The following is an 11,543-nucleotide window of genomic DNA, read 5'->3' as shown; positions in this document are numbered from 1 at the left end:
CACACACACACACACACACACACACTCACATACTCACTGATCTACATTTTTCACTCTATTCCAGTTTGCATTTCTTCTGTTTGTGCAGGGCTCAGAAAAGTGCAGACACCTCACAAAAAGTTCACAGCAGTCTTTTTTTCTCAATTGGCACCATCCCACAGCACTTCACCCACTCTCCCAGTGTCTAGTCACCCCTAGCTTCTGTCAGAGTCTCCCGTAAGTCTGGTTTTCCTGCAGACTCACTCTTGTATTCATTTTGCCAACATTAAAAATGTGTTCCAGATCTACACCTGACCGTCACTGGAATGCTACTCCAGGCCCTTGAAGAAAGCGAAATTAATTTTAAAGGCCCCTAATTCTTTCTGTTACCCGTCTGATGAAGTACTCCTTTATCCTGAACTGATTTGACTTTCCCATCTCTGAAAACGTGTACAGGGAGCAGGAGCTTGAGCCCCAGCTGTATTGGAAACCCTCCTAAGTCAGAGCAATGGGTCAGGAAGCTAGCAAGCCTGAATTGCCCAAACCAGCAGGAGGGTATCAGTCCAGTTCAGGCAGGAAGTATGGAAGAAGGCATGCCTATGTCAGTTCCAGGCCATCCACGAGTCAGCAGGAACGTGGTGCCACCCAGGGAATGACAACATCTGATAGCCCAGTACACAGATCAGCCCCCAGTCAAACCACCAAGAGGAGCCGATCACCATTTTCCACCACTCGTCATTTGTGGGATGACAGTGAGAGTTCCAGAATCAGCCTGAGTCTTGATAATGAGGCCTGTTCCAGGTATCCACCAAGAGAGTATAGGGCTTCAGGTCGCAGAAGAGCAATGGCCTATGGACATGCTGACTCTTATGGGGCAGACGACAGCCAGGAGGAGGGGACTGGGCCTGTTGAGAAACCAGTAGTGAGAGGGAAAACTCGCAAAGATAAAAAGTTTTACTCAAGAGAGAGAGTGGCAATGTTTTTGGCTGGGATGCCTCCACAGTCCTTTCATTTCAATAGTGATGAGAGAGAGGATTATGACAATTTAGACCCAGCCCCTGCATCAAGGTCGTCTTCTAGTAAACCTGAGTTCCTGCCACAAAATGGTGTGGCCTCTGAGTCTTTTTCTGGTAAATGCAATGTAGCTAGAAGCAGTAACCACTTGGAGAAGGAGAGAGAAGAGCAGAACTTACCTGTGCTTCCCAGCAGGCCTTCTGTGATAATTTATAATGGGGGAAACATCCCAAACAGCGCAGAGGAACCAGTGGTAAGGCCCAGAATTCGAAATCTGGAAAATCCAAACTTCATGAAACCAAAACCATTTCTTGATGCCAATGATGAAGATGATGATGATGATATGCCACACAGTACTTCCAGGTGGAGGGAGACCGCCTATGAGGATGAAGGCTGCTCGAATGGCACAACAAGAAGAGGCAGACGCAGGAGTTCGAGTGGCTATTCTGAGTCAAAGCACCCTGAAGACAAGAGGGAAGAGAGGAGTGGCCAAATGAAACCAGAAAAGGTGCCAAGGCAGCAACACACCGTGGCCAACCCTGACTTCTGTACGTATGGTGATGATTACAACAGGTACCGTGATGAAGACTCTGACGGTGACACAGGATGGGTTAGTGCTCTGCTTACGAAGTATCGAAGTCAGGAAGAAACTCCGTCCTCCAGTAGCAAAAGCTGGGAGACTTCTTCGGGAAATGAAGAGCGTGAACCTCAGGAATCCTGGGTGAGTGCCAGTCCCAACCTTAGCCCCAGTACCAGTGCCACTGCCGGGGCCAGTGCTAGCAGCACTGGCCCCAATTATCTTGAGGAAGCTAGAGAAGCACCGCTTCAGGAAGATGACCAGGCATCCCTGGAAGAAGGAGAAATTCCTTGGCTCCAGTACAATGACAATGAGAGTAGCAGTGAAGGAGATAATGACTCTGGTCCTGAGTTGATGCATTCTGGAGTCTTCGTGCTAGATGGAAATAACTACATTGAAGATAACTCCAGTGTGAGTGAAGATGTAGACTGGCCAGGAGTGGCTCAAGCCATTACCTATGGGGATCCTCAGTTCCCTGCTTACGTGACCATTGAAGAACGACTGACCCAGGCAACAGAAAATGCCCTCGAACACTTGGAGTCTCTTGCAGTGAATGTGGAGGTGGACAATCCACCAGCGAGCAAGAAGAGCATCAGTTCTCTTCCCAAGATCCTGGTCACTGATGATTACAGCATGGTTGGTCACGACATATGCTGCGCTATATGCTGTAGTGAGTATGTGAAGGGGGAGGTGGCAACTGAGTTGCCCTGCCATCACTATTTCCATAAGCCGTGTGTGTCCATCTGGCTTCAAAAATCGGGCACCTGCCCTGTGTGCCGCTGTGTGTTTCCTCCCCAACCCTAAAGATCAAGGCTGTTTACTCCTGCTCTCATTTTTCCCACCCTACTACTGCAGGAGCCCTCTCAAAGTTAACAGTGAAAACATAACCAATTAGTCACTTAGACTAAACCTGTTGATTCCTCGTTATTATTTCCAGTGTGAAAACAGTTGTGTATGGTTGCATTAAAATCATAATTTTGGAGGTTAGAAAGGGAAAATTAAGTTTGTAAATGCTACTTGAGATTGCAGTAAAAACACTTTCTAACCTGAAAAAAGTCGCATTTGTTTTCTTCAGTGGAATATGTTGCTGGTAATTGTCAGGTCAAGCTTATCTGTTAAATATTTCCAAAAGTCAAAATCATCTTTGTTGCATGTTATGGTTTAATGTCCCTGTAATAATGACAGTGCTGTAAAAGCTTATTAAAGTTATTCTTTTGGTTTTACATGGTCTAATGGGATTGTTTGGTTTTGTCTGAAACAGTGGTACTAGGTGACTTTTTAATTGACCACCTGGATTTGCATCAAAAGTAAGAATTTTTTGGTGTTCTCAATGGTAGAAAAACTTTTTTTTACTGGAAATGCTGACTCCAACAACAGCAAAGAAAAAATTGAGGAAAACAGTGTATGATTGTCCAACCACTTCGAGGGGAAAGGTCAAACAGAGAAGGAAAGAAATAACGAGAAAGCATGGTAAATATACAAAACAATGATAGGAATAAATCCAAACTGTAGGGATTTATGAGTTAAAATCACCTTTGACAACCTAGTAACTTTCAGAGGGAATGGTTAAAAAAGTAAAACTATATGCCAATTTAATAGCTTAACACAGTGACACAGATGGAATAGAAAAATATGTCAGACAAGTATAGGATAATACAGGTACTCACTCACATAGAGTGAACATTTGGTTTTAACATTTGGCTATATTTGCTTCAGATCTCTCCCAATCTTTCCCCCAATCTCTCCCCTCTGCCTGCTCTCCCAGTCTCCTCCTCCCCCCTTTCTCCCCCTTTCTCTTCAGTAAAGTTTTTCAGGCATAGGAGATGTTCCTCACCCCCATCATATTTATGTTTACCTTCCTTCCTCCACAGAGGTAAGCACTACCCAGAAAATGGTGTTTACATCTTGATTATGTCTTTATTTTTATTTATGTATTTATTTATTTTTTTGAGTTGGAGTCTCACTCTGTCACCCAGGCTCGAGTGCAGTGGCAGGCTCCCGGTCACTGCAGCCTTGACCTACTTGGCTCAGGTTATCCTTCCGCCTCAGCCTTCCAAGTAGCTGGAACTACAGGTGAGCGCTACCACACTTGGCTTATTTTTTAAATTTATTTTAGAGAAGAGGTCTCACCAAGTTGCCTAGGCTGGTCTCGAACCCCTGAACTCAGACAGTCCTCTCGCCTTGGCCTCCCAAAGTGCTGGGAGTACAGGCTTGAACTACCGCACCCAGCCGGATATGTCCTTAGACATATATAAGTGTGTGTATGTATATGTATATATGTGTGTGCATATTCATAATCAAATAGAGCATTAATGTTTCTAAAATGGATATAATTGATAGAATGAATGTATCATTTTGCAACTTGATTTTTGCACTCAACAGTGTTTTTGAGACTTAACCATTCCAGTACATGTGAATCTAGTTTATGTATTTTTACTGCTGTGTACAAAATACCAGTTTACCCATTCCCCTATTGGTGGACATTTAGATTCTTCCCAGCATTTTGTGGCAGTGAGCATACCAAAAAGATATCTCTTTGTGCACATGTGTAAGTTTTTTTGTATATGGAGTAAGTATATGGAAGTGAAATTTCTGGGTCCTTGGGTTTGAGCATCTTTACCCCAATTAGACATTGCCAGGTTGCTTTCCAAAGTGATTGTACTCATTTATGCTCCTGTCAACAGAGCTGTTTTCCCATATTGCCAACAGCCTGGATATTGTTAACATTCAAACCTCACTGGTACTCACTGACCTGTAAATTAACCACCAGTGAAACATAACTGCATCCATCAGATATCATGACAATATCTAGTGTGGGTTAGCAGGAGAAGAAATAAGACTCATGTAGCTGGTGTGCATGTAATTAAAGCAACCGTTTTGGAAAGCAATTTGGATAACAGCTATCTCCGTGTCAAGTGGCGCATGCCCTGTATCTCTGCCTGGGTCCTTTGGTAGTATGAAAATAATGCTGTGCAGCAGTTAAATGTTGAATGTACTGATGTGGAAGGGCCTTCAAGACATAATGTCTAGAAGGCTGCATGCCAAACTGATGGCAGGGTTACCTCTAGGTGGTGCAGCAGAGGTCTGAGGGACAGCAGTTTGGAAGGAGGCTTGATTTTTCACCTGAAATAATGTATTTGCTTGATTTTTTTTTTTTCTTTTTTTGAGTTGGAGTCTCACTCTGTCACCCAGACTGGAGAGTACAGTGGCCGCTCCCGGCCACCGCAGCCTCGACCTGCTGGGCTCCAGTGATACTTCTGCCTCAGCCTTCCAAGTAGCCGGAACTACAGGCGCGCGCTACCACACCCGGATAATTTTTTGATTTATTGTAGAGATGAGGTCTCACCAAGTTGCCCAGGCGGGTCTGAAACCCGCGGGCTCAGGCAATTCACTCACCTCAGCCTCCCAAGGCGAGGGATTACAGGCTGAGCCACCGAGCCCGGCTGCTTGATATTTTTATAGTGTCAGTGCATTTTCACAAGTGTTAAATAAGTAAAATCAATTTTTTTTTAATTTAGGGAAATAAAAATATTATTTTCTGACTGCAGTTACAGAATCATGAGTAGAAACCAGTCTTTTTTTTTTTTTTTTTTTTTTTTTTGCAACTGGTCAGGCTGATATTTATTATTTTGTTCTCCATGAGCCATTGTGCATTTACCCTTGGCCTTCAGCCTGCACCTCAGCTAGTTGTGAATGTCTAGGAACCAGAGTCCTTGGAGGGCCCTTTTTGGGTGTGGTTGTGGTGGTTTGCCATTAACCTTTGCTGTGCCCTGACCAGCACCACACAAGGAGGTATATTTAAGGAGCACGCTGGGATCCTGATCATCTTTCTCCCTGTGGCTACAGCAAAGCAATGACCCTAACTTGTTCTTTAGTCAGAATTCGTTTATCCACAGAAGAGGTCACCTACCTAGCACTTGAAGCCCCATGATGATATGGGAGAAACCTGCAATTGCAGAGTCTTGGTGGACGTAAGGCATGCTCTACAAAAGAAGACCACAGAGCCTGAGACCTGTGTTCCTGGGGCTCCGAGAAGCTTCTACTTGGACCTGGGACTTCACCACAGCCCACCAGACTTTCATGCCCAGTACTCCAAATCTGGATGGAGGAATTCAGAGGTTCCTGAAGCATTTGTCTCTGTGCTGCTGTTTTGGTGGTGATGATGATGGTAGGGGTGGGTACGGTGGTGTGGGTCCCATGCTGATGGTGCTGGTGGCCAATTCCCCAAGCCTCTGCATAGCTTTCCAATAAAATTTTTCTGGTTAAACTAGTAGGTTTCTGTTGTTTGTGAGAACCCCAACACTATAGCCCACTTTTGTGCCTATTTTCCACATCATATGAGACATCCCATATGGCTAAGGATTGGGCAGTTTTTATTTATGATGTAGTGGATCCATTGTTGGCACCTGGAGTCATGATTCTAAAATAGCTGTCCTCTAGGACCTGTAGACACAAAGCAGTCATTTCTGAGCACAGGTTATTTGGCATGTTCATTGAAGGTACCACACACCACACTTTACTTTTTGGTTTCTGGCCTTATTTTTGGGCTGAAGAATAAAGGGCGTCAAATTTGGTCACTGATTTGGAATATAAACCACTAAATTTTGCAGCAGAGCATTCTAACTTCATGCAGTGGTCCCCACAGCTGATGCTACAGCTGAACCATCAAAAGGGTCTTTATGCGCTCTAAGGCACTATGCTTATCTTAGCCTTTTATTCCAGTGAAACCTTTCCACCCACATACTGAGGGACCTCTGAATTAGAGTGTCCTTTCCAGCTCTGCCTACATTCTGTCCATCCTTTAAAAGCTGATGTGTTGACTGGGTGCTGTGGCTCAAGCCTGTAATCCTAGCATTTTAGGAGGCCGAGGTGAGGGGATTGCCTGAGCCCATGGGTTCGAGAACAGCCTGGGCAACTTGGCAAGACCTCATCTCTACAATACATAAAAAAAATAAAATTAGCCAGGTGTGGTAGTGCACGCCTGTAGTTTCAGCTACTTGGAAGGCTGAGGTGGAAGGATCGTCTGAGCCCAGTAGGTCGATGTTGGGGAGGCCGTGAAGGTGCCACTGCACTCCAGCCCAGACGATGGAGTGAGACTCAACTCAAAAAGGAAAAAAAAAAAGTTGATGTGCCAGCTCCTAGAGAAAAAAAACAAAAACATTCCGATATCCCCAGCTCGTCCCCTCCCTGTGTCTCCCATCTGGAAGTCCTGGAGGTCAGGAGCTATGTCTGAGTTATTTCTACAGTCCTGGCATGCAGTGCTTGGCACAAAGGTGTTCAGCAACACTTGCTGACAGGATGAATAGATTCCTCTCCCAAAGAAGGCTCAGATGGGCTGTGTTCAGAGAGAACCAGGAGTTGTCGGGGCATGGCCCAATCTTAGCCCTACTCTCACTCTCAGCCTTTAGAGGCTCGGGCACCCCTTCCCCCTCCTGCCACTCTCATAATCCCAACCTGTATCCCATTTTCTGTTGCTTTTGCTGAATCCCCAGTGTTTCAGAGGCTGTTCTCAGGCCCAAGGCCTGTGGAGACAAGGGGGCATTTATGTGAAAATGGGGAAATACATGGCAGGCAGCCTCAGTAAACCCCTCTTTGGTCTGGGTTGAACCTCTGGCAAAGCTAATAGGACAGTTGCCAACCTGGCCACAGCCTTGGACAAGGCCTAGTGAGGAACAAGCCGGGTTCTGGGACCCCTGGGCAACCCTTTCAGCCTGTCTTGGCATTTGCATCTACAGAATGAGACTTTGTGGCCAAGCCCATTACTGCAGGTTTTGCTGACCCCTGCATGCCTCTTGTCTTCCTTCCTCCCTCCAGACTTCACAATCCCAAGAAGGGTAGTAAAACATTAGTGGGGCCTCTTGATCTCTTATGTTTGGATAAAACTTACCCAGACCCTTGGTGTTCAGTGATTTCACTGGACCCTTCCATCAACCCCAGAAGGTAAATGATAAGGAGACAGGTTCAGAAAGGTGGTGGCATCCCGAAGACAGAGCAAGAGCATCTCTGCTTGGTGGGGGTGGGCAGCAGGGTTGTCTTCCCACCTGTCCTAGTCCCAGTGTGGTGAGGAGCACATGGGGATCTGGACCTCAGTGCAGAAGCTTGAGCTGGCTCTAGCTAGGCCCGGCTCGGGGGCCTTTAGTCATGGATGCCACATGATGCTAGCCTCCAAGCAGCACCCTGTGGGACCAGGACAAGGACACCCTGAGGACACCCAGACAAGAGGACATCACGCATTTTGGAAGGAGGAAGAGGAGAAACAAGACACATACACAGAAGGGTTCTTCCACAGGAGCTGAGACTTAGGAGACACTTATCTGCTCCTCAATTCAGAGGTATGTGACTGAAGAAGGGCCTGAGAGCCAGCCTGAAGGGAAGTGGAGGCTGGGGTAACAAACGCAGGGGGACATCTTCAGGGAACCAAGACCAGGGCTCTGCTCAGTCAGGACCATGCTTATATTTGGCAAGCACATTCCTGCCCTTCTGCACTTAGAGCCAGGGATTCAGAGCTGGCAGTTTCATTCATCAAATGTTGATTGAGCCTCTGCCTGTGGTGTTTGACCCGGGCCTGCCAAGAGATGAATAGGGCTTAGTCCTTCCCTCAAAGAGCTCACAGTCTAATCTGCAAGACAGGCATGTAAAGAAAGGATTGTGATCTTCTGTGGGAAGTGTGATGTGGAGGCAGACACAGGGTTACCTGTGAGAAAAGAACCTGGCTTGCCCAGTTGGGAAAGGGGGTTGGGTCTCAGAGGCACCAGCCTGGAAAGGAAAGGGAGGGAAGGAGGGTAGGATGGGCCCTTCCAAAGTTGTCATTGTTGGTGGGGGTGTTCATTGGTACCATTTGTTTGAAGGGCTCTTTAGTGAAATGTATTACCATTTAAAATCCACATGCTGGCCAGGCTCGGTGGCTCAGTCTGTAATCCCAGCACTTTGGGAGGCCGAGGCAAGTGGATTGCCTGAGTCCGTGGGTTCGAGACCCACCTGGGCAACTTGGTGAAACCTCGTCTCTACAATAAATAAAAAAAAGTTAGCCAGGCGTTGGTAGCACACGCTTGTAGTTCCAGTTACTTGGAAGGCTGAGACGTAAGGATCGCCAGAGCCCAACAGGTCGAGGCTGCGGTGGCCGGGAGCATGCCACTGCACTCCAATCTGGGAGTTTTTTTGAGACTCCAACTCAAAAGCATAAAAATAAAAAATAAAATCCACGTGCTTTCTGACCCAGCAATTCCACTAGTAGGAATTTATGCCAAATGAGCAAAAAGCACAAGGTTGTTTGTACGAGGAAATTACTCTTGCATTGTTTGTAGTAGCAAGAGACAGGAAGGCATTTAAATGTCCATCACTAGGAACTTGATTAAATAAATTATGGCACAGAGCTATCAGATGCTTCGCTAGACAGCCTGTTCCAGCATGGGGCAGATCCGCAGTTATTGCCATGCAAGGATATAGAAAAATCAAGAAGTTACAAAAGCAAGGCATCCAGAAGTGGTCACTGTTATTCCCATTCATGTTTCACAAAAGATACATATTCACTTGTGCTTACCTGTATACAGGATACCTCTGGAAAGATGCATAAGAAACAAGTGCCAAGGTCAGAGATGAGAAGGAAGCTCGCTTTTCACTGTATATTCTTTTTTTCCCTTTGGAGGTTTTTGCTAATTTGATTTTTGTTTGTTTTTATTTATTTTATCATGTGCATATATGGCAGTAAGAAAGAAGAGGGAAACAAGGAGAAAGAAGGGCAGAGATCTCAGGCAAAGGGGACTGAATGAACAAAGGCCTGGAGTTATGAAATGGTGTGGTGTGTGTATGACCCTGAGTTGTGGAACAGAGGCTCTCCCACCCAGGTGACTTCAATCAGGAGGTGGGGAGTTAATTATCAGGATACAAGTGGGAAAATGGCAGTCAGGATTCTCAGCCACAAGGTCAGACTCCCTACACACACACACACACACACACACACACACACACACACACACACACACACCCCCCGAAATTTTGGCTCAAGCAGACCTCCTAAGGAGAAGAGGAACTGCAGCTGAGCTGGCCTCCTGAAGATGGTATGGGGGTTGGAAGGTGGCGGAGCTCCCACAGCAGGCCTACTGTGATCTCAGGTATGTAAAACAAATCTCCACATTGTATATGTGCGTAACAAAAAGATTATCAGGAAACCTACCATCAAGTTAGCTAACAGTGGTTCTTTCTCAATGGTGGGACTGTAGGTAATTTTAATTTTCTGTATTCTGGGCATTTCTTAAATTATCTTCAACACACAGGTCATCAGTGGGAAAAAGCTAAAATAAAATTAAAGTGTTGCTGGAACACTGACTCACACCTCTCTAGCCAGGATCTTGCTGAGGGAAGCCAGACAGGCCCTGTTTGACCACCCTGGTCCTTTGTTGGAGTTGCGAAGAGGTTTTGCACCCAGGCAGTGTTGCCTAGTGGAAAGACCACGGCATTTGGAGTCCTATTGGGTCTGCAACAGTTTTAATGATAATTAGCTGTGAGTCTTGAGCAAGCACATGGTCTCTCTCAGCTTCGGTTTGCTTATTTATAAAATGGGACCAAAGAATCCCTATCCCATAGGGTGGTTGGAATCAGCAAATGAAATAATGGATGGACAGAAGATGCTACATGAGTTTAAGGGGATTGTTGTTATTATTTCTCCTAGCTCTTTTTTTCCCCCTGGTCTGGAGCAGCAGGAGCCCAAGGCTCAGAAGGGGAGGAAAAAAAGATGACTACTCTATGGGTGGAAAGAATCCCCCCCGCCCCATCGTTCTCTCTTCAGCAACTTAGCAAGGCTGACTCCGGATGTCTGGCCCCGGTCTGGAGAAAAATACTTAGCAGGAGTCCAACATTCTCTTTGGAAGTAGAGTGCTGCAAGATGGGGGAGAAGGAGGAAGCAAAATGTTTGCTATTTTTTTCTGTGCAATTGACTCTGCTTGGCCGAGGCCCTTTACTCACCACTGTCTGCATGCACAGATGGTGGCTAAGCCCCTTTTGGTGAAGGGCTTGGCTTCCTGTTAAGCGTGCCTACCCCATCTAGGCCCCGCTGAGGAATGTGGGCTGGTTCAGGCTGGATGGGCTCTATGTCTCCTCTGGCCCCTCCCAGGGCCCCAGTCTGACCCCTCCTCAAGCCTAGATGAAGGAGCTTCTGTGTCATGAGGCCCCGCCTGATTAGACATGGCTGACACATTGACTCCTCCCTCCCAGGTTGGGCACTGGGCCAAGGCAGCTGGGCTCGGTGGCTCAGCCTGTAATCCTGCGCTTTGGAAGGCTGAGGTGAGTGGACTGCCTGAGCCCGCGGGTTCGAGACCCGCCTGGGCAACTTGGTGAGACCTCATCTCTACAATAAATCAAAAAATTAGCCGGGCGTGGTAGCACGTGCCTGTAGTTCCAGCTACTTGGAAGGCTGAGGCAGAAGGATTGCCGGAGCCCAGCAGGTCGAGGCTGCGGTGGCCGGGAGCGACCACTGCACTCCAGTCTGGATGATAGAGTGAGACTACAACTTAAAAAAAAAAAAAAAAGGCCCAAGGCTTGCCCCAGGATACTCCAGGCTAGGAGAGTAGCTGACCTGAGATCTCATCTGGGGTTGTGGGAGTCCAAAGTTCCTGCTGGTTTCTTTAGTCACCAGTGGAAAAGTCTCAGCACCAGATTTTATGGCCAGTGAGGGTGGGGACTTCTATGGCACAGTCCCCAGGGGTTATCAGTGAAGGCTAGAGACATATGTGCAAATCCGATCCTGTATTGATTCTGCAGAGATGGAGCTTGTCCACTGTCCTCATGGAGAGCATGAGGCAAAGGTGGTAGGGCCATGGTCACCAGAAAAGTGTCTAATTGGGGTGTTAGAATATACCCTCCTCCCCTGCCATGAATAGGAGGGGCTCCTTGTCATTTTGGTTTTTTCCTCTTCTCTGGGTTCAAAGAGTCACTTGACTATTTACTATGTCTGGGCTTTGAGGGAGTCACTTCACCT

General features: G+C 46.7%; 1 protein-coding gene across 2 annotated transcripts; it reads left to right on the top strand.

Moving 5' to 3' along the window:
• The first annotated feature begins 278 nt into the window (after positions 1-278).
• Positions 279-3,311, top strand: LOC103258978 (E3 ubiquitin-protein ligase Praja-1). 2 transcript variants are annotated; one of them, XM_021711643.1, is made up of 2 exons: positions 279-780; positions 1,348-3,311. In XM_021711643.1, the coding sequence occupies exons 1-2, from the start codon at positions 488-490 to the stop codon at positions 2,372-2,374; spliced, it is 1,320 nt and encodes a 439-aa protein (XP_021567318.1). In that variant the 5' UTR covers positions 279-487; the 3' UTR covers positions 2,375-3,311. The 2 variants fall into 2 exon arrangements, with proteins under 2 accessions (XP_021567318.1, XP_008054842.1); XM_008056651.2 differs by having other exon boundaries at positions 279-3,311.
• Positions 3,312-11,543: the final 8,232 nt, after the last annotated feature.

This window comes from Carlito syrichta, unplaced genomic scaffold (genome assembly GCF_000164805.1).
Source record: "Carlito syrichta isolate Samal-C Ts95f unplaced genomic scaffold, Tarsius_syrichta-2.0.1 Scaffold302429, whole genome shotgun sequence".
NCBI classification, from domain to species: Eukaryota; Metazoa; Chordata; class Mammalia; order Primates; family Tarsiidae; genus Carlito; species Carlito syrichta.
This window is presented reverse-complemented; position numbering and strand designations above follow the sequence as displayed.

Excerpts from the sequence above, each read along its gene's own strand:
- LOC103258978 (XM_008056651.2), top strand. The coding sequence starts at position 488 with ATGGGTCAGGAAGCTAGCAAGCCTGAATTGCCCAAACCAGCAGGAGGG.